At 37.9% G+C, this 23,710-nt stretch overlaps 1 protein-coding gene across 3 annotated transcripts; it reads left to right on the top strand.

The window, feature by feature from the left end:
* Positions 1-4,241: 4,241 nt before the first annotated feature.
* pcgf5b (polycomb group ring finger 5b) lies at positions 4,242-23,062 on the top strand. Of its 3 annotated transcripts, none has more exons than XM_054599990.1 (9): positions 4,242-4,475; positions 8,495-9,322; positions 9,650-9,746; positions 10,375-10,430; positions 12,178-12,237; positions 12,732-12,919; positions 13,172-13,270; positions 14,742-14,831; positions 22,588-23,062. In XM_054599990.1, the coding sequence occupies exons 2-9, from the start codon at positions 9,208-9,210 to the stop codon at positions 22,633-22,635; spliced, it is 753 nt and encodes a 250-aa protein (XP_054455965.1). In that variant the 5' UTR covers positions 4,242-4,475; positions 8,495-9,207; the 3' UTR covers positions 22,636-23,062. The 3 variants fall into 3 exon arrangements, with proteins under 3 accessions (XP_054455965.1, XP_054455963.1, XP_054455964.1); XM_054599988.1 differs by having other exon boundaries at positions 12,729-12,919; XM_054599989.1 differs by lacking the exon at positions 4,242-4,475 and adding an exon at positions 4,689-4,722 and having other exon boundaries at positions 12,729-12,919.
* The last annotated feature ends 648 nt before the right edge of the window (positions 23,063-23,710 follow it).

The following is a 23,710-nucleotide window of genomic DNA, read 5'->3' as shown; positions in this document are numbered from 1 at the left end:
CTCTCTCTCTCTCTCTCTCTCTCTCTCTCTCTGTATATTTTGTCTGTGTGCTGTTGTGGTCTTGTGCTCCCTGCTCCCAACTCTGCTCATCAGCTCATCAATCTGCATTATAGACCGTTTCATTGCCGTGCTGTTGTGAGTGCAACAAATTTGGGAAATACTGCTTTGACAAACAATGCAATAGGAAATACCAAAGGGGGCCCATTTAGAAGAAAAAAATATATATATATATATTATTTTTATTTTATTTACCTGACTGCCTCCCTGCTTGCCTTTGTTTGCCATGCAGACCAGTCTCCATCATCTGAAAAGATAAAAACTCTCTTCTTACCACCACCTTACACACCAAGTCACACAGTCATTCTCAAACACAATCACTCGGCATCTTTCATACGGGACGTACTGCGAGTCACTTCTTTTTGATGAAAAGAGAGACGTAATTTACATTTTGTCGACTCATCTGACAGGTAGGAAATAATGCATGACATATGGGCCAACTTTAATGAGAACTATCTGCACCTCAGGAGACGGTGGGAATGGATTCATTCAACAATCCAGATCGTTGTCCCTCAAGATAAAAAGACACATTTCTTAACTGAAGTTGTTGCAGGGCAAAAAATGTCATTTTGGAATTTACAATCTCAAGAACTGTCCAACTGTGTGACTGGGAACTGTGTTGCCGTGGTGATACATTCCACTTTCCAAAACAAGAGGTCATATCCCACAGGGTGATGTCACTGAAGACTTTGTTATCCCTCCAGTGGCCCCTCACTGTATATGTGTCAGTGCTGCACCAACATGTCTGCCAGAAGCAAAGTAAAAATTTTTTTACAGGAATCTCTAAAATTCTTTTGATTCAAACTCACACAAGATGTAAGAGTAAAGGTTTGACAGGTACGTGTAGCTATGGTTAACAGTCCTGATGTATAGATGAAAGGCCTGCAGATTGGATGAAAAACAACTGGATGAGACTCTTCAGATGCAAAATAAGAATCTGCAGCCACATATCAGCTCTGTGAGACTGTACAGCAGTGCTGTGAGCTATATGCTAACATCAACTACAAACCTGCTTCATATTCACATGCTAGCATTGTCATTGTGAGTATGTTATACTGACATTTAGCTTAAAGCTATGCTGAGTGTAAGCTCAGCCTCACAGGGCCGATATGGCAGCAGACTAAGTATTGTTCCAGTTTGTAAGGAATAGTCCCGGTTTCAAGCTGGGTGTCCCGAGACCCGACAAATAATAATATAATAATAATAATATCTGTAAAATACTCAAATATCCCATTTTTAAACATTTACTGCTAAATGAAAGTAACAGTTATATTATAATAATATAAATAATAATAATATTAATAATAATAAATGTTTATCATGTTTCATCCCACTTATTATTACCTAAACCTGTTAGGTAATTATTCGGTCTTTTGTGTGTCCGTCAGTCGATGTTGTTGTCAAGGCTGTTGCTATTTCTGAAAGAACCTGTCAGTACGTGAACGGTTAGCTGTCATGGCGAAGAGAAAGTCCTTTTTTTGTATATGACGGTGTGTTATATAAAAGATAACATTAAGACGGTTAGACAGCAATATGCATTAACTGGCACAGAATGTGTCAGTTGGACATTTAGCCATGCGCTTGTGAACACTGACAATAACCTTGTGATCTGTTTTTAAAATGATCGGACAATCAATATATATGGTATATAACACCGATGCAATCTGTGTGTTTTGTGTTCACTGGCGTTATTATACAGTTCTCAAATAAACTATTTTAGGGGGTTTTCGGAGACAAAACATCATTTTTTAGTCTGCTGAGGCGTTGTGCAAACTGTTGAAAGGTGCACTTGGTAGGTTTGGTCAGCGTTGAAATAGTTGTGCCCCATCCTGATGAATCCATTGGAATGTGTTTATGCGTGTGCATAAGTGCATACATGTGAGCATGCATGAACACACGGTACACTTAAGGGTCCCATTTTATATTTATCCATTTGCTCAGTGACGTTTCAAACAACAGTGGGAACGCAGATTGGGATGACAGTTGAATCATTCACTGCCTCTGTCTTTGTAATTAAACCTGTTAACCAGATGGAAACATGACATTGAGAAGTGTTGAGAGTGATAAAGAATAAATCAAACTTGATACTGCATCTCTTAGTCTGTTTCTCACTTTCCTGCCATATCAACGTTCTTAGTAGTAAGAAACGTCTTGTTTTCCCTTTTCAACGTCTTTTCAAGTCCTACTGATCTCTCTACCAAGAGACTCAGGTGTTTTCCTTAGGAAAAAGTTAAATAGGACTATGTTGCATGAGAACAAGGAAATGTGTGATATATTATCAAATTGTTTATTTACTTGAGAACAGAAGTCAAGTCATTCATTAAAATCCCAAACTAGATTCAACCACACAAACGTTTCCAAACCAGCTGACCCATGACGTGTAACTGAGCTCTCACATACTGTACAGCTGAGATTATACAGATAGATCAACATTTGATAAGTAAACAATTGTTTTGGTCACAACACCAAACATAGATCTATCAAACCACAAAAAAAGTAATCATACGGAAGAACCACCAAGATTACAAAAATACTACACTGAAAACTAAAATACGTATAGTAAACCTGATAATATGACAATTTCAACAATGCACTAAACCTCCATGGTGGTATTTTTGCATTTTGGAGGGCAGCAATCTTAGTTGATCGGGTTGGATGCGGTTTTATATGATTTAAATTATGAGAAACCTTCTCATTAATAGGATTTCATATTTTGCAATTGTTTATAGCTCACAACTGTAAGGTATGAGGTAACTTTCTCAAAAGGCACAAAGTAGTCTATACTCATGTGAATATTGTGTGATGGGAGCTGGCAAGAAGGTGCAAAACAATATCGGGCACCAGCACACTGAACTCATGCTCCCATAATAGATTTATTGGGTACAATTTTTTACGATGTTTTTACGAAGTATTACGGCTTGATCGGGATTGACGCACACATGAGTAACTAATATACGGACCAAATGGTCATACCAGGCATCTGGGACAAACAGTGCCTTCCATAAGGTTTAATGCTGTGTCCTTATTCATTCCCAGAGGAGATTGAGTAACATATTTAAGTGTCTGTATTTCATATTTTCCAATGCTCAGTATCTTGTTAAGAAATTGTCTAGAAAATTGTAGCTGTGCTCAATACATATTATTTTTTTGGGAGCATTTATACTTTTCTTATAAACTTGACTTATCATGCTAATTGGCATACATTTGATTAATCTTTGATGTGTTATAACAGATGAGGACAAGTTGCAGAAATGACACTTGTATATATACAGTACCAGTCAAAAGTTTGTACACCTTCTCATTCAACTACTTTGAAGAATCTAAAATATAGGTTCTGGTTCTGGTTTGTTGAGCATTTGTTTGTTTACCACATAATTCCATATGTGTTCCTTCATAATTTGGATGTCTTCAATATTAATCTACAATGTAGAGAAAAAAAAATTAAGAGAAACCATTGAATGAGAAGGCGTGTCCAAACTTTGGACTGGTACTGTATGTAGTGGGTCACAGTGAAGGTCCTGCGTTTTATGGAAGTTGCAAAACAATCTCTATGAATATTAAACATAGTAATGACGACACCGTTAGACAACAAAGTTTGGATGTCTTCAATATTAATCTACAATGTAGAAAAAAAATAAAATTAAAATGAAGAAAAACCATTGAATGAGAAGGTGTGTCCAAACTTTTGACTGGTACTGTATATATATATATATATATATATATATATATATATATATATATATATATATATATACAGTATATTGTATTTATTGTCTGTGTCTGTGTAGTTGAGCTGCTGCAACACTTGAATTTCCCCCATGGGGATCAATAAAGAATATATAATAATAATAATAATATATATATATATTGTATGTGAGTGAAGTGTATTTCATTGTACCTCCACTGTATTGTAGCACATGTAAAATGGTGTTGCATAACTTATTCTGCTATTGCAGTTGTATTTTGTATGTTGCATGAAAATGAACCAAACCAAACTTGTTTGAGCTGCCTGCGCTCCATCCCTTCATCACCACTATGTGTGTGTGTGTGTGTGTGTGTGTGTGTGTGTGTGTGTGTGTGTGTGTGTGTGTGTGTGTGTGTGTTGTAGGCCAATAGTCACACAGTTACACAACCGCTTTCAGTTTCCGAGCCCTCCCTGCCTGCCTGCCTGCCTGCTTGGTGGCTCCCCGCCCACCGCTGCTCTCTGCCTGCCTGCCTGCCTGCCTGCTCGCCTGCCCGACTGACTGCCTTGCTGCTGGGCGGACTGGGGAGAGATCCGAGCCGACCAGTTCCGTGTTCTCTCCTCTCCCAGTGCACCCGGACCGGAGTGAGAACAGGAGAACCAGTGGGCTGTGTCATGGTGGACATTCCTGGCCGGCCGCCGCATCCATAACTCCAGAGGCAAAGTGTGTGCGGAGGTGAGGAATGTGTTATTATTATTATTATTATTATTATTATGGGGTTATTATGTATTATTCCTGCGCCGATGACGAATCCATCGTCCGTCTGGATGCGATACAGCCAAACTTTGACGCTGCAAGCTGGACCTCCTCTCTCTCTCTCTCTCTCTCTCTCTCCTCCCTCCCCCCTCTCTCTCTCTCTCTCTCTCTCTCTCTCTCTCTCTCTCTTTCATGAAACGCAAAGTGCGTCTCCGTGCACGCTCAGGTATGTCCACGCAAACGCCAAAAAGCATGCGGTGCGCTTAAAAGGCCATTGCACGCACCTTTGTAACTTTTACTGTCGATACGTGCTGCGTGCTTGCATGTGTGTGTGTTGGGAGTATATATGTGTATGTATATATTATATGTATATATGTATTTATATGGGAAGAGCTGCGACATGCGCGTCTGCTGCTCTCCAACGCGTGTGTCGTCCATTGATGTTGTTTTGGCACAGGTGACGTAGAGCGTGACGCGCCTCATAGATGAGATAAGCAGATCCGAGCCGTGAGAAGAAATGAAGACTGTGTTTCATTGATGGAGCTGAAGGGGGGGGGTTATTATTATTTATTTATTATTATTTTTTTTTTTTTTTGCTGCGCACTTGGGAGGTTTTTCTCGCAATAGGAGAGCCAGGCTGAAAGAGGAGCAGGGGTCTGGAGAGCAGTGCACACTGTTTCCTCTGTAGTCTGGAGTTGGTTTCTGCAGCTTCCTGGAAACTAAGCTCTTGCATGTGCTCAACACTGTTTACACACCTGACGCAGACGCAGCAAGGCAACATGCACGTTGTGTGACGTGTTTTTCTAAATGATGGGAGTTGCACATGACATTACATAACATTATTACATTACATTACAGTCATTTAGCAGACGCTTTTATCCAAAGAGACTTACAATAAGTGTATTCAACATAGGTATTCAAGAGAACTACTAGTCACCAGAAGTCATAAGTGCATCTCCTTTCTTAAACAAGCATCTAAGAGCATAAACCAGAGCAAAAGTACAGAGACAAACTAATACGAATACAATAAGTGCAACAAACTAATACGAATACAGTTGTAGTATGAACGTGTTATGCGTCTGATTTCACCAATAAAAGATAAAAAAAACATTTTTTCACTATGCAAATGAAAAATCAGGGACACTATATACTGGGTTGGCATGAATAAAAATCAACTTCAGCTTGTGCAATACTATAACTATAATTGTTACATTACATTACATTACAGTCATTTAGCAGACGCTTTTATCCAAAGCGACTTACAATAAGTGTATTCAACATAGGTATTCAAGAGAACTACTAGTCACCAGAAGTCATAAGTGCATCTCCTTTCTTAAACAAGCATCTTAAAGCATAAACCAGAGCAAAAGTATAGTGCAGAGGCAAATTACTACTATGAGAATAAAGTATACACCTAATTAAAAGTAGCCTGTTCTGGTAATATTGATTTCATAATCTGCAGGATACAGCAGGTGGATATTAAATTATTATTATATTCCTTTATTGATCCCCATGGGGAAATTCAAGTAAATGAGATACAATTTACAACAACAAACTCATGCCAGAAATAGGGACTAACAACCAATCAACGTTTATTCATTTAAGCTGATAAAGTTTAAACATTTAAATATACAGTATCAGTCAAAAGTTTGGACACACCTTCTCATTCAATGGTTTTTCTTTATTTTTATTTTATTTTTTTTCTACATTGATTAATATTGAAGACATCCAAACTATGAAGGAACACATATGGAATTATGTGGTTAACAAAACTCAACAAACCAGAATATGTTTTATATTTTAGATTCTTCAAAGTAGTTGAATGAGAAGGTGTGTCCAATCTTTTGACTGGTATATAAAATGTTATTTATATCTCATAAATCTCAATATTATGACTTAGTGTTTGATAATGATAACTTTGACTTAAATCATTTGTGTGCAACAGAGTTCTGTGGTTGTAGCTTCATCTCAATACCCAGCGCTGTACCAGTCAGTAATTGTTTGTTTGCCTGTTTTGACATATTTTTATATATACAATTTCTTAGAAAGTTTTACCATGGATTATAGGACAGGTGAGGTATATTTAGTTGGGGTTGAAGTAACTTAAAAAATATGTCTTCACTTTAAAAAAAAAAAACCACATTTGGCACATGTATGAGTTTAAGCAGTTAATAGAATTGAGCTTATTGGAAACGTTTCGTGCAAAGTTTGGCACAATGTTTCGATTTTAAGTGCATATTTCACAAAATTATATCTTATGCAGATTTAGTCAAAATACTACTTTACTAATTAGGCAATAAGATAAGATAAGATAAGATAATCCTTTATTAGTCCCGCAGCGGGGAAATTTGCAATGACACATACAATTGAAAAAGTATCTTGAACATATGACTTAATTCATGCTAAGAAATTCTGTAGTACAGAGAAGTACGTTATGTAATTTTTAAATATAGCAGTAATATAACGTAAGACTTATTGACTTTATTGCTTGGCCTCTTAATGGTTTGCACATATCTACAGGAAGTTGTCAAAGAAGCAGCGTTAGAGAAGCACACATTAGCAGACATATTGGTTATGAGGTATATTGTTTATCTAACTTTAATTTACAGTCATAGTAAAAATCGAGTAAGAAGAGCCAAACTATTATGAGGTTGGATGAGGTCAATAAATTCAACCTGAACTTCCTTCCAAACAGATTATTCTGTACCTGTCATTATAGTAATCTGCATGATGATTAGTATTTGATAGTAATCTGTTATCTGGTAATGGATAGGCTGCTGTGTGTTTAGAAAGAAAATGAATCAGACCTGAGAACAGTGACTAATCCGGCATCCAGAAACATTTACTTGCCTGCTCACTTCATTTACTGTAACAGTGCTGACACCATACCATTTGAATAAAAAGCTTTGCACAGTATATGACAATTCTGAATGGAATTGCAGGCACCAATATGAAGCTTAATATTATATATTAATATATTTTAAATAGGGAAACCAAAATTCATTCAAATTCATCAAATTGGGGATGGAATAGATCCAAGTTGGAGACTTTAGCTATTTAAAGTAATGGTAATCCAGAGACAGATGCATGTAGGTCAGAACTGCACAATCTTGTTATGTTCATTTAATTGTTTGTTAATGATAATCACAATAATAACACAATGAAACAGGTAGGAGAGAACAAACCAAAAACATATGTTTGAGGGAAAGAATGCAGACACACAAGCGATAAAGATATAGAAGAAGTAAAATGACTGTATATATTTGTCAACTTGATGATTGTGTACACCCTGAAGCTCTGAATATAAAAAAGAAATATAGTCTGAAAAACCAGCAAGTTATAGACATAAAACCCCGGAGTCATAGAACACAGCATTCAAGGGTCATATAATGGAGAACAATAAGAGATTGACCATAAAGACGCTAACATTGGTTATTTGTCCAAAGACCTAAAATGACCTGTGTTTATGTCTGACCGACATGTGACTTCTTGTGGTGAGGGGTGAGCGAGGAGTTATTAAATCCATCCCTTGTAGAGATCTTATCCTCACGACTCAGAAAGTCAGCAAGGCAAAAAAAAGAAAAAGAGTCTAGATTGAATCACTGCCCTTTAAACTGACTGTGAGCCAGTTCACAGCCTGAGGTCGTCATATGCTTTTCTGGTTGTTGACAACAATCCTGATGTTGAAGGCAGTATGACATGTCACTGACACAACTTTTTTTTCTACTCAGAATCTTATCAAATGCAGTATGAGAGCAACTACTCATTCCTCGAAAATGTTGAGATGTAGTTATATTGAATTTTTTCAGTATTATTTAGTTATGAAGGACTCTAGACATTTCAAAATGTTCCTCATCAATTTTTCTTTTATTGTGTCTTAAGTTGTGCAAGGTTGTGCATATGTATGTTAATATCTTCATAATTATACCTTTCAATTCCTGTTTTTTTTTAATCTGTACTCTGCACACTCCCTTATGTGTGTTTATTATTGTCTTTAGGTAACTTGAGTTTGAGGTTAAAAGGTCCTCAGACAATCCCATGTCACCATGTGCCACTAGAAGATCGAAGACGTCAACAGCAGCAGCACCATAATGATGAATGAACTGACTGGGATGAGGCTGACTACGGAGAAGTCTTTGGCCTCACTGTCGTCAGCTGACCTCTGACCCCTCATGGATTAAAAATGGCACTTTGGCTGAGACAGTGCGGGAAGCGTGACATCTTACCCTCCTGGAATTCTGGGAATTTAACAAACGTGATTGTTTGAAACAGGATTGCACGGACTGTACAAACCTGCTGTTTTTTTTTATTTTTATTTCAATGGGACTAACATGGCTCAGTGAAGATGGACTAAGATCCGTGTGGGAGATGTTTCTAAAGAAAAACTGATTACAAAATAGAAATTGGGTCAAGGATGGAGCAGGATTTCACACAGTAGGCTCTCTCATTTCTCTCATTAATTGTGGATAGTGAACTTTTGTATGCACTATCCTGGACTAACATTAGCCAGTGTTGGTGAAGATACTTAACCTTGACACCCAATATTCGCCTGTAACTGTAACCCTATCCATTCCGTATTGTTGTAAATGGACGTCTGATTCTTCTAAAGCTAGAAGGTGACCTTTCCCTTCAGCTTTATATTATAACTCTGACTCCTGGTCAGTATCTTGCTGTAGCGTTGCAAAAAAAAAAAAAAAAAAAGACTCCAAACATGGCTGCTACAGGAAAGAAGCACCTGGTGAAGGACTTTAACCATTTCATCACCTGTTACCTGTGTCGAGGTTACCTGATAAAACCGACCACGGTCACCGAGTGCCTGCACACCTGTGAGTGAAACCACAGACACTGTTCCTTTGTGACGCCACACATTTCAATGAAGACATTCATCAAGACAGTTTGACACCATGTGGTTTGTTTAGAGTTAGCTAGCAAGCTAACCTCCCTGCAACATGCTTGTGAGTGAGCAAACCATTTGCAAGTTAGCTAACCTGCTAATAAGCAAGCTACTGAGCTATCTAGCATGTGGTTGTCAACTTTTTTTTCTCCTTTGGAAACTTTAAACCAAGATGACGTCAAACTGTCTTGACAATGAATAGCCATTAGAAATACTGATTTAACCTCAATCATTCCTTTTTATGTTGTTTCTTCTGCAGTCTGTAAGAGCTGTATTGTGCAGCACTTTGAGGACAGTAATGACTGTCCTAAATGTGGCATTCAGGTCCATGAGACCAACCCACTAGAGATGCTCCGGTAAGATGTCACGTCTTACTTCATCCTCTCTTTTATTTAAATTAGCTTCTTTCTCTTTTTTCATTTGCAGTTTGTTACCCTTAGCTTTCTTCATTCATCTTTCAGGCTCTTTCTCTTCATTTTAAAAGAGACTCTGGTGCTAAGATTTAAAAATGGGGTTTTCAAAGCTTTAGGTACCACAAATTGAATTCCATTCATCTCCATTTGATAAGTGGCCCCCTTGGTCCGCCTGTTATATTCTAGTATTTCTACTTTTTGATCATCTCATCCTTCCTTTATTAACATATCTCAGTCTCCTTATCCTTCTGTTTCTCTCTTAAATTATTTACTACCTATTCTTCATTCATATTTTATTCTGATTTGTCATCTGCTTTGTCTTAAAACATAAACTATTCGGCCGTTGCACCAACTAATTCTCCTCTCTATCATATCTTCCTTTTTTTCTCTAATCTTTTATTCATTCTTGACTTCTTGTCTTTGCTTTCCGCCTAACTTAACCATCTCTACGCTACCTCCCCCTCTTAAACTCCTGTCACTTTAAAATCATCACGCAACTTTCTCTCCACCTCTTCGGCATCGTTCTCTCCCTCCACCTCCTTCTCAAACTCTTCTCTCTCCATATTCTCAGGTTGGACAACACCCTGGAGGAGATCATTTTCAAGCTGGTGCCTGGACTAAGAGAAAGTGAGTTTGCCAGATGGTTTCATCAATCTGTCTTCATCAATCTGTCTTCTCAGTTTGCAGTCCATGCTTAATTATATGACTGTTCATGAGAAACATAGGAATCGTCAAGTGAGTTTTGCCAACTAAGCGCAAACACAAAACTAATTTTTCTGTGGTAGCTTGTTGTCTAACGGTGTCGTCATTACTATGTTTAATATTCATAGAGATTTTTTTGCAACTTCCATAAAACGCAGGACCTTCACTGGAACCCACTACATACAGTACCAGTCCAAAGTTTGGACACACCTTCTCATTCAATGGTTTTTCTTTATTTTTATTTTTATTTTTTCTACATTGTAGATTAATATTGAAGACATCCAAACTATGAAGGAACACATATGGAATTATGTGGTAAACAAACAAATGCTCAACAAACCAGAATATGTTTTATATTTTAGATTCTTCAAAGTAGTTGAATGAGAAGGTGTGTCCAAACTTTTGACTGGTACTGTATACTCTACTTACATACTGTGCTAAGCAACATCTGGACAAACATTACAGTAACACACATGAATACATGCATGTTCTCATTTTCTATGCACACTGAGTGTAGAAGCTAGTAATTAATCAGACCCAATGGCCTCAAATGGTAGACCTGGGTTCAATCTGCATGGCGGAAAAGCCTACACCCTGTTGAAGTGCTTTTGTGCAAAACAGAATCCCTACAAGCTCCCAGGCCCTGCTCTGCAGTTTTGATCCAAGAAGCCAAGTCAAAGTGTCTCACTAAAGCTGTGATGGTGCTATAATTTTATGACTCCATAACTTCACCTCCGGTAACGGAGCGCTCTGGCAGCCGATAGATGGAACAAACGTCATATATTTTAGTGGGGCTTGTGTCGCTCGGCCAAGTGGTGTAAAACTCAGTATCATATGAATTCTGTTTTATGGTTTGACTAGACTGTTGTTATTTTTTTCCTGTTCCTGACACATGTGATGTCTATGCAGAGGATTTCTTTGCACTCCACATTAAAATCAAGCTAGCCGGCGGCTATCTTTACCTCATTTTGCATTTATACAAATTTTCTTTTCATCGTTCGTTAGAGGCTAGAATATGCTTCATACAAAGGGTGGAACGAAACTAATTATATTTATAGACATCAGTATTAACACCATCGACGTATGGCTGACCACAAGAGACAGAAAGAACAACTCAAATGATTGTCTAGGTTTCTCAATGGATCTTTTGTTAAAAATATATTAGCCATATACAGGAAGCTTCCTGTAAGTCGCTTTGGATAAAAGCATCTGCTAAATGACTGTAATGTAATGTAATGTAATGTATGCTTTCTGGTAGCTAGACAGTGCTTTGTATTTTGTATTGTCAAATGAGTTAAGGTAGCTCATATAAGACAACGCATTCCACATTCTATAAATCAGTTATGGCAAGGCAGCTTATTGTCTGGACTGAATCCATACTGTAGGCCATTTTATAAGCTTGTGTTAGTCTTCATAATGGTGTCTCTTTCTTTAGAACTGTATGCAAAGAAGCTTGTATGAATCATAATGAGCATGAAACTTCCCAAATTCTGCCATTATACCCCCCAAAAAACTTGAATTGCAGGCTAAGTTCAATTAAGAGAAATTGAGCTCTTCAATATCAGAATCACCCTTCCTTCTCTGTAGAAATACATTCTGTCTGATTTCTCCATGCTGCTTTCTAACACTGTCTATTCTGTTGCTCTTTGTATCTGTTGTTTAATTTAACCAGAAGAGGAACAGCAGGAAGTGGAATTCTGGAAGAGGAACCAACCCAGAGAAAATGGCCAAGGTGAGCAGCCTGTCACTCAGACCGTGAATGTGATTGGGGATTATGATTTTTATTTTGACTAATACAGTAACTATTTTTATGTCTGTAAGTACCAGGAAAAACCCTGCGGTGTGTAGCAATGTCAGATATTCTGTATGCAAATCGTGTTACAGTTTTTGTCTTCCTCTCATTGTTAGAGTAGGCAGAAGTAAAATCAATAGAGCAGGGAAGTTTTTAATAAAGTCCCAACATGTCTGACATCAGGTATTTTCCAGCTCATATGCATCATAAACCCGACACAAGCTTTGAAGAGGGCAACAATTAAATATTGTCATTTATCAACTTCTAATCATATCATTATGATCACATTTTGCTACTTGATAATTTAGAGTTTGTCTAAATTGAAACTCAATTTTTTCCTATTAAAAGAAAGCGTTAAGTGGATCACATCTCACTCATCAACACTCATAACATTACTGTATGTGTGTGTGAATGCTTGTCTCATACCTTAGCAGAAAGTGTGAGGTGTCAGCGGATTGGGCTGCCTGATGTTGGAGGCGATTATGGTGGTGGTGGTGGTGAAGGGGGTGATGATGATGATGACGATGCCGGCGATGAAGATTACCACCGGAGTGACCCTCAGATAGCCATCTGTCTGGACTGCCTACGCAACACGGGACAGTCGGGGGAGAGCACCGTCACGGTGTGTGTGTGTGTGTGTGTTTTATTGAAAAGATGTGTAACTTTTTCATCAGGAAGTGTTTTGTTAATCAATGAGCCTTAAAAGCAGCTTGGTTTGTAAATGCTTTCAAGCTTCTTAGACAGTCAGCATATAATCTCTCGTAAAGGTTTGAATTTGTCTTGGGCTCTTTTCCTGGAAAAATGTAACGTTCATCTTTTAGTTTCCTCTCTGATTAGATTAGAGTGTAATGGAATTTGTCTTTCGTCCATTTAGGATTTGATGAAGAGGTTCATCCGCTGCTCCAGTAGAGTCACAGTGGGAACAATTAAGAAGTTTCTCAGTCTTAAACTAAAGCTGCCTAGCTCTTACGAGGTAAGGAACAGAGTCAATGAAAATGTAAATTAGGTCTGCATATGTAGCTCATTGAAGCGTAATTTATTAGCACGTAAACATTTGACCTTTTGAACTCTTCTTGTTTAATGCTCTTCGTCCCCCTTCTAATATCAACAGAGACGCCACCTTTAAATACATAAACTTTGGTCCATTTAATGTCTTATATTGCCCTTTATTTAAATTGTACCAATGTTTAATTAGAACCCCATCAATGTCTTTACCGGTGCCAAGTTCATTAGATTTCTCTCTGATCAGGAACAGAATCAATCCTCCACAGATCAATCCACAGAATCAAATGTAACTGAAATACATTTTTTCTGTGGCTGATCTCCAAAACAAGACAAAGAATGGGTGAAATTTGGTGGTAATATTACATTTTGACAGTTCTGGTGAAATGCAGATCGTGGTCTGAACTGGTTTCTATTCCTACAGTTCAAGAGAAAGTACAACTTTAAGAAAGGTTTTCTTATTTTGTTTTTCTTGCCCATCCTCGAAATAGAACAAAAAGCAACTTTCCTCGAAAGCTTGGAAGTAATACAATCAATCTTTTACGAAGACGGATCAACATGATTTACGTATTGTAATTACCATCTATGTAAAGTTGCTAAGTTCACTATTAAGACTGCATGTTGTTCTGTTGTTTTTCTGACTACGGTTAAGTGAAGTCATGCTGGTGATGTCGTCACGATGCTGATGCAAGTTTATTTACTCCTCTACACAATGCACAGAGTTTATTATTCAAATACTATGTCTTTATTATTGAACTGGTCTCATATAGCCTACAATAACTTATTATCAGCCATGGTTTTCTGCTTAGGTGACTTAACCACCAGCAACATTACCTAAACAAAGTAAGTTTAAAGCAAAATTAAGAACATTTATCTGAACTATTGTCAAATGTTTTATTATTAGCTAGTGCAAGAGTTTTGTAAGCTACAGACTCAAAAACCCAAAAGACCCAAAAAGTTATCAATCAGCCACACAGAACAATGAAACAGCAAATCCAATAAATATACGTGTCGATTAAAAGAAAACACAAAAATACAGTTCAAGTAAAATAAACAACAAATTTCCCAACATACGAAGAATGAAACTTGGACCACTCAGTCAGTCAGCTTAGATTAAAAACTGATGTTTTACACATTTCCTTAACACTGAGCTTATACTGAATCTCAAACAGTCTTTCACACGTTCACTGCAGCCTCCCACTCATTACCGCAGTGAACTTCCCCTCTTCTTTCATTTTGTTCATTTGGTGTATTTTTTTTTTACATTTTCATTTCCTTTGTCATATCATGTGTCAAATCATACCCTGAGGTTTTGGCACCACGTTGTCATTTTGATCCTTTTCTTATATTGAATTGTTTCTTTAATCTTTTTCTTTCATTTAGTTTTAAAGAAATACTTCAATTGAACTTCTCTGTACATATGTGTTTACTGCTCTGTCCAGCTGGATGTGCTGTGTAACGGAGAGATCATGGGAAGAGATCACACTCTGGAGTTCATCTACATGACCCGATGGAGGCTTCATGGAGAGAATGTAAGGCAGTCACCCTCACTTCCTGTTTATGTGTGCTACTTTTCATGCTCATGTGTAGATGCACTAGTGCAGGAAAGCATGACTAAAAGCATGGCCTTTTAAGGTTAAACTTTTATATTATGGTTAAAACGTTGCTCTAAGTTAAGGTTTAGAAACAGGCTCATGTAAAGATCAGCGTTGTGGCTGAGGTTACAGTATGGTTAAGTTTAGGGTAAGAATGAAAGTAAAAGAACATTCTCAGAAGTAGTACAACAACTTGAGTTTGAGTTTGTGCGTGAATGCATTTGTGAAAAGTAGAACTGGTTAAATTACTTTGCAGGAAGAGCGTTTTTATTCAAATATTCTTTCATTACTCAGATTCTTTAAAAGGGAGAATTCTGACGTCAAGCCAAAGAAAGAAGACTTTTCTGAACACTGTTCCGTTGGTTTTGCTGCTATGTTCCCAGTATGAAACAAGTTACATTGTAAAGATGACGCTAAAATGCTAAAACTCTCCTTCAAGATTCTTGAAAGAAAGTTGTACTTCTTTAATATATATATTGTACCTCTTATACCAAAGCCCCACTTAAAAACACAAACATCACTTAGACATGTACACTTAATATTTATTTGACTTATTCAAAACCTAAATTCACTGTTTAAAACACTGTATTCTGAATTGCCAAAGGCTTCCATTCTGTTTGGTTTCCACACCTCTTTGAACGCTGTACACTCAGAGGGTCACATTGAAAAACTGAAGTAAATTCCAGCTGACCGCACTTTGGTTTGACTCCAACATTATCGTAAGTGTCAGAGACAATTTTGGAGACCTTTTGAATCCACTGGTACATAATAATCATCATCATAAAGTGTCCTCTGAGTACCACCACAGGAAATAATTACTTTTTGTTGTTATGATAGATAATATTGACTTGACATAAACAGATTCATGGTGGTGAGAGTCCAGTAAATGCTTTGCTGATAGAGATTCCTGAGTGCTGAAAATAGAGGCACACACGTGTTGATGTATGTGGGTGTTCTTTGAGAATGAAAGTCAAACAACATGCACAGACAGACATAAAGATAGAAGCACACACACACACACACACACACACACACACACACACACACACACACACACACACACACACACACACACACACACACACACACACTCAGCAGCAGGGGTTGTCCGTCCTCAGACTATCTTGCTCAGATATCTTGCTACTCATTCCTATTTATTTATTTATTTATTTATTATTTCTTTAAGCATATATCTTTATCCTATTAAAAGAAAAAAAAATCCAAATGTGTTATTCCTGCTCATTATATTGTCAATCAATATATAATCGGACGGCGAAATGAATTAAGGTTGTGAAATCTAAACAACTTAAACTTGTATTAAAAGTCAGCATTACTATAAATTGCGATTTGATAAAGTGTTGTACTGATCTAAAAAAAAAAAAAAGAACAGATCAATCTGGTTTATGGGCGTGAAACAGCAAACCGCTGTCTGTTTTCCCAACACACAGACATAGTTTGACCTTAATAATCCAGTTTGAACTGACTCGTGTAATAATGAGATACAGATTGTCTGTTTAGTGTGCACAGATTGTCAGAGTTGTAGGTCATGTTATTTTCAATCTGTGCCTTTAACGCATATGGAAAGTTGTGGACACACATTATGTAAATATTGTGTTATACCAGTGATTATTGAGAAATAGACACACAGCAGAACAGGGCTTTTGGGCATTCAAGCCACAGATCAGAGAAAGGTATTAGGACCTCTTCAGTCCTGCTGTAGTCAGTCCTCAGCACTTGAACTCAAGATCTTGTTTTTTGGCTACAAGGTGAGCAAGTTTTTCCACACAAGGGGGTGTTTTTATTTTTTATTTTTTATTTTTTTTACAACCTGGTTCCTAGATGATGGAAACTAAAATGTCCTCAATGTAACACTTGTCAAAAGACATTTAATCATCAGGGATTAAACGGGTCTAAATTTGGTTAAAAAGTGACGTTATCTGTAACCTTTTTAAATAACCTTCTTTATGAGCAAAATCTTCTTTGCAGTATTTCCTCCACCTCTGCCCACCACTCGTGTGCTCAAAAACAACAGACAGAAATCAGTCCGTCAGAATTATTTTTGTCCCTCCTGGTGAGTCAGAAGGATAAACGCCCAGAAATCCTGTCTGGTTAAGGATAAGGTAAGGAGAGTGACGGAGAGGGTGAGAGAGACAGAGTTGAAGCATGAAAGTCAGGAATGGAGACAGAAGAGGGAGAGAAAGAGGATATGAGTCATTCATCAGTCTCACCCTACTGACAACTCCGCAGCTTGACTTGATTTTCTCCCTCCGACGCTAAGACACACAGAGGTCAGGATGTTCTGCACTCTTACGGGAGCATAGAAAAAACTCATCTGTTACCACTCAGCGTCTCAGGATGTCATTATGTCAGAACAGGACACTACCTTGTGATTGCCATGATGGTGATGAGAAGAAAAAAACAAGCACACTCGCTGAAAATGTATCTGGGAAGTACTGTACAGTCTGATGCCAGTTACTATTTGATTAGATAACTATATTGTCAGTCTTTCACTAATTTAAATTGGATCCCCAAGACGTACTACCATTTAATCATTTGTCCTAGCAACCCTAAAGCAAATATGTTTTGGGAAAAATGTAATAGCCATCTGGTCAATAGGCTTTCACCCTAGGACTCAAAACCAGATCCGAGACCCTTACAGGTTAAGATCCATGGTTGATATGGTCAATCGAGTCCTGTTCTATTACTGCAGGTCCCTGGTCTGTTTAACATCCGAATGCCCGAGTGGATGCAAGAAGACAGCGCTGATCATGATGGAAGTGCTGTGTGTGTAATGTAACTTGCAGGTGAAGGGATCGGGAAAGCAGAGGTCAGACTAGGAGAGCACAGATGAAAGCAAATAAGCAATGTTAATGTTAGATGTCATAGCATTGAGCAATCTTTAATATAGTTCTTAAGGGCAAACAGATCTTTATGATGTTAGAGGCAACAAAACTGCAAAGCTGATCCGTGTTTGTCATCCGTCTCCGTGGCAGCTACTGGACATTAAAGCTGAAATAACGAGTGGAACAGCCATGCTGTTTCAATCAGCAGGAGACAGAAAGAAGTTAGATTTTTGAGTATAAAATGAGTCTTTTTATCCAGCGATCTTCTGCACCCATGGGCCGATTGAGGAAGCGCATTATCGTTTTCTTTGACCCTGCGTGGCTAATATGCTCATCTGTGGAGCACAGAATTACACAAAATGTCCCAAAATATATATTCTTTGTCATATGATCAAACAGACTACTGACCTGAACCAGACTGTTGTCCAGATAAAGTATCTAAACAACATTCTCGCAGTCTAAATGTTAGATGGTCATTTTGGATAGACAGAGCCGTCCCAGATAGTCTCCCTCTGTTTACTCTGTTCAGACGAAGGTCAAACGCCTCTCAGATTAGATTAGGAACAGCACTTACATTGTTTTTAACCTCAACCGGTATTTCTGAGATCAGACAAAGTCACTTAATGCCGCTGTGTCGGCCGTTCCAACCCTCCTTTTATTCAGAAGCCGTGGACTCACCTCCTTAGCACAAATCAGTTTCAGGTGTTTGCACCTTTTTTTCCGGAAGCAGGAACGTTTTCTGTCTGAATGATGGAGCAAAACTTACAAATGAAACACGAAACTCATTCCTAAACACCGTCAAGCAAATGCTCCATCCAGAGAAAGCTGAAGCTCTTCACCACCTCAAACACAGCACAGCCTCAAGATGTGGAGTTTAAAATAAGGCATTTTTTTTTAGGGTAAATCTAAACAACAAAACATCTTAAGGGAAGTCATAGTGCCTTGACACAGTGAATTATCAGAAATATGTCCACTGGAAAAAAGGGGATTAAAAAATAATAAAGAAAGCAGCTCTTGGAAAGTTATTGCTCATGTCTTCCCACTGAGACAAAAAAACACAAATGTGCTTAGTTGAATGAGGACATTACATCTTATTTCCCTGAGAAAGAAATGAGTACAAAGACCTGGTGTATTACTTGTAAAGTATCTGTATTTTTTCAAATTTACAGTAGTGTTGGGATTAGAGAAACAATACATTTAAGGCAAGTTTGTTAGTTGCAACCCAAACATTTTCTCGTCATTTCCGATATCCTAATTTGAAATCCAAATAAATCCCATCTATTGAGGCATTTAAAACGAACCAACTGATACCGTTGTTTTTTTTGTTTTGTTTTCCTAAAGGCACTTTGTAGAATGATGGCAGTTCATCAATTTGCATATATCAAAAAAAAAAAAAGATTTTGGCCAGGGTAGCCAGCATTTCATTGAATTCAAATTGAATGTCTGATTCAAAGTTATTTGTTGCCTCTGCTCTGCTCTTACTCATTGTTTGGCCATAGAAAACAGCTACCATGTGCAGAAAGTTGGTTTAGCAACGCCAAGTCCTGCAATGTGTATCGGGCTTTGTCGTCATAAATCTACTGAGCCCGCCGACAGGTGACATCATTCTCTAACCCTTCAGTGACGTCATCTTTAAGCAGCCTTATATTCCTACACTCACCAAAGCAAAGAGCAGATACTCAGCGGCTTGACTTGGTCATTGTTTCTACTCAGGTTAAACTATCTCGACAGGCAACCCCACTGGAATGAGGACCTTCTCATGAATCATGAGCATTATATGAATCATTAGAAAGGTTGAATATTTCCAGTTTTACACCAAATAGATGCATCATTTCTTTATCTGACAGTTGATCCATGTTGAACTTACAGAAGGTTAAGTGCTGCTTCTCAGAACTCTAAAAGATGATTCCTTAGGATTGTGTTGTGCCCCTTTTTTTGTTTTAGCATTGACCCTGATACTTTGCTTCATGATAAAAGTTATCAAAGTCTGTTTTCTTGTGAATAGTCAAGGTCCCCTAATGGAAGACCTTTTTACATTTTGGACATTTCATGAGCTTTAGTGTGACTCCAGAGGGGACACATTAAAGTAGAATATATTTACATTAAGTTTGATATCCACATATTCCTGTAAAATATATAAAATGGAAAAGTACATGTAAGTTTATTCTGTAACTTTTAGCTGCATCAAACAATCTTTTAACAGCAAATCTAGTTTTCAGTATTTCCATCTCCCTGGAGTTCTGCTGGTGCTGCAGTTTGGACTGTTCTACATTTCTGTCATTTGACACCATAACAAAATCCCTTAAATGTAGCTGACAGCTGAACACAATATGTGTTGGTGCAGTATAATTCAAGTGTTTGGAGAGCGAAATGCTGAGTGAAAGATTGTCAGAGATGCAGATAAAAAGGCACAGTGACAGCCTGCTCGGGTCGGATTCAGTGTTGTTCTTTATTTCCGAGGCATGATGCAGCAAAATGCAGAAAGCCAGAGGAGATGACAGCAGCTGTACTCTGCACCAGCAGCCTGGAGCTGCCAGAAATAGGAGACAGGCTCCAAAAACAGGAGACACACTCTTCACTTTGCAGCTGCTTTGACAAACACACGCTTTTTTTCCCCTTTTTTTGAATCTTTTATGAAAAGGGTAGCTCACATCTTTTAAATATTTCAAATGTGCTTTACATCCAAGGGAGGCAAAATGTGCAAGTAGTCCTCATTGATATTTCTATTATTTATCCACAATGATGGATGAATTACTGAAAGGGCCACAAGCCCACCCAGGGAGCTGAGAGGTCAAGGGTCCCAAGGGCCAAGACATCTTGGCCCTTGGGACATATATATGAAGAGAGGGTTAACTTTTGAAACTTTCACCATGAGGATACTACATGACAGATGACGACATCAATATCACCCTGTGGTTGTATGGCCTGTGGTGCTCTGTATTTGACATTGTGCAATACAGGCTCCCAGACGCCGCTGCAAGAGTTTTCATGTGGCAACCGTGATAGAAGTTGCTATTTGTTGATATGTTTGCACTCATTAGACTTTGCATCGTGCAGTGTTGTTAGGTGGCCCTGTGTATTTGTGCTGCTAAAAAGTTTTTAAAAAGTTCAAATTTGAGTAGCTGCAGCAGGGATCATCTGACAAACTTGGACAGCCAATGAGGGATCTGGGAAATCCAATCAGTTTCATTGCTGTTTATCAAAACTTCTCTCTCCCCATCGACTAACTCTGTCTCCTAAGAATTCAGTTCACAGTTTTTTCAATTTTCTATCGTAGAGGAAAATATAATCAATCATAGCACAACGACTTTCTAAATACTAACAGTTGATTGCATTTCAAAGTATGCTTTTGCCAATAGGCGATTGGATCATATATCGACCATTGGTTTTTCTTACGCCGATATCAAGGCGATTTTCCATAACTTACCAATAGAACTATGATGTTATTAATTAAATGAAATACATAATAATAATATGTAAGGGAAAATGTCACTGCTATGATCAGTATCAGTAACATTTCTCAACTTGCCAATTACAAAAATGAGCAAGGTTTCCTCATGATGTTGACAACAAATAGAATCTGGGAGGCATGTGTCCTCCAAAAAGTGTTTTTTGCCTTCAGGTTTTCAACACCGATCCTTGTTTGAACACGGCCATAGGAGGCTAGAGTTTAGTTCTAATTTATTTTAGACTGATTTTGATTCAAGTCTGCTATTGTGTTCATGTTCAACGCTTTCATTTAGGAGGGGGTATTTTCCCCTTACCAACCAACTGAAGGAGACTCATCCGTCTGACAAACATCGTTTGGAACAGTTTATAGTTGTCATGTTGATGAAATGTGTCAATGAAAATGTTTCATTCCTGTAGGTTGAATAACAACAACCTGTACAGCTGCATTGATGTCATCCAAGCCGGTCACAGTTCGTCTGTTTTTGTGAAAACCGGCAGAGCATGATGATGTCCCCTTTCTTTATCCCACTCACAAGACTCTGATTGGTCAAACGTTTTATTTCCATCCACAGAAACATCTGTCACTGAGCACAACACCAGACCCATTTAAATCACTTAAGAAATCTGAGACTATTTATTGAAATGAAAGCACCCATGTGCAAACACATAGTTAGACTGTTCCATTTTCCAACGCCCCAAATATATACACTTTTACATACGCTTTTTGTTTTTGTCCAAAATCAAAATCTAAACCTAAATACATTATGAAAAGCAGGCATGCTTCTGGACTCAGACATGAAAAGAAGCTCCAATAAAGCTAATGGAAAGAGTGGCTTGTTCCACAGCCCTCTGTCTTCCACAGATATCGAATGATAAACTTTTCAATTGAGCTTCAGCAGAGCGAGCAGCAGCCAGGCCTTTATTAGGTTTTTTTTTCATATATGGCTCTTCTGCATCAGACTCTTGGCTTCTATCCCTGCAGAGCAGAGCTAGGTGGATCCTAGGCAGTTTAATGGAAAAGGGTTCACATTCTTCTTCGGGTTCTGAATTCATGAAAACCTGCAGTTTGACGTCAGAAGAAATAGGAGTCACTCTTTCACGCCGTCAGGCTGATTTTTTTATGGCTGCAAATCTAACTACCTGAGATTTGGGTGTGTGTTTCAGCATGTCATGTGGAATTGGTTTGAAAATACATATTGTTGATGTAACAACTGTTCTTGCACCATTTAAAAACTTTCCAAAAGCTTGTTGAATAAAGGATAACCTGCCCACAGGATGTTCTAGCCGTAGTGATTCAGTATCTAATTATTCCCCTCAGTGTTCCAGCAGCTATGTGGTGAACGCTTACGGTGTAAAGACCAAAAGACAGATTCTCTTCTCTTTTTCTGTCTCTCCTTCAGACGTATCCCATGGTTCTTGAGTACCGCCCACGAATTGACTTTGGCTGAACCACAGCTGCAAGAAGAGGACCACACACACACACACACACACACACACACACACACACACACACACACACACACACACACACACACACACACACACACACATATACGCACACAGGCATATGCAGACATACATAACTACTATAGAAAACATTCGGAACACCTACATTTGCACGAACATAAATACAAACATGTCCACAATGTGCAGAAAAAGAGAGATTTAAATGTATTTTTGTACAGCCAATGATGAATTGGATACGTTGTCATGGTTAAGAGGTTTTATGCTACATAGAATAATATATGCTATAATATATGATATTTTTAAATGTTTGTCCCTGTGCCTAAAAACCTGTTGAGATCAAATGAAGTATGACCATATCTTCACTTTGCCTGTCTAACTCTGTAGATTAAATGTTGATTTTCTACTGTTGATGGCTGTTTGGTGTCCGTCTCTGAAGTTGGAATTTATCGTGTTCACTCTCACTATTTTGCGATACCTATACTGTATGTTGTTTCAAAATAATAGCAGATGTGAACACAAATTAACATGATAGCAGATATTTTATTTTCACAACCACCACTGCCTATTACAAGCTAAAAAAAATAACAAATATAACTTACAAACACTTGTACAAACCTCTCATCTGAGTCAGGCTGAATCTCTAGACATTTCTTCTAGAAGAGAAAACATTCAAGAGGTCAAAACTTGTTGCTCTTTTTTGTTATTTTAAAGTAGGAAAACCACGTCATACACAAGATGAATCGAAGCAGTGTATTTTTCCATGACCCAAAACGTGTCTGGAGGGAGACCTTAAGAATAAGGAAGTCCAAATAAAAGGTGCACATATAGTTTTCCTAAATTTTCAATTCTTGACAAATGATGTAACACTTGTCATGGACAGCACAACAACCTGATGAATACACAACCGTATTTAATTAGTTACAGACAGTGCCCCCCTTTCCATTGAAAAGGCCAAAATAATTTCCATCTCTATTTCCAGCCGTTACTGCTCTCACTGCTTGGTGAGTCATGAGGGCAATATCATGGAAAACTGAGTGCTACTCTGCCACTTGCAGA

This window comes from Anoplopoma fimbria, chromosome 6 (genome assembly GCF_027596085.1).
Source record: "Anoplopoma fimbria isolate UVic2021 breed Golden Eagle Sablefish chromosome 6, Afim_UVic_2022, whole genome shotgun sequence".
Classification (NCBI taxonomy): domain Eukaryota; kingdom Metazoa; phylum Chordata; class Actinopteri; order Perciformes; family Anoplopomatidae; genus Anoplopoma; species Anoplopoma fimbria.
Note: the sequence above shows the minus strand (reverse complement) of the source record. Positions and strands in the feature narration are given on the sequence as shown.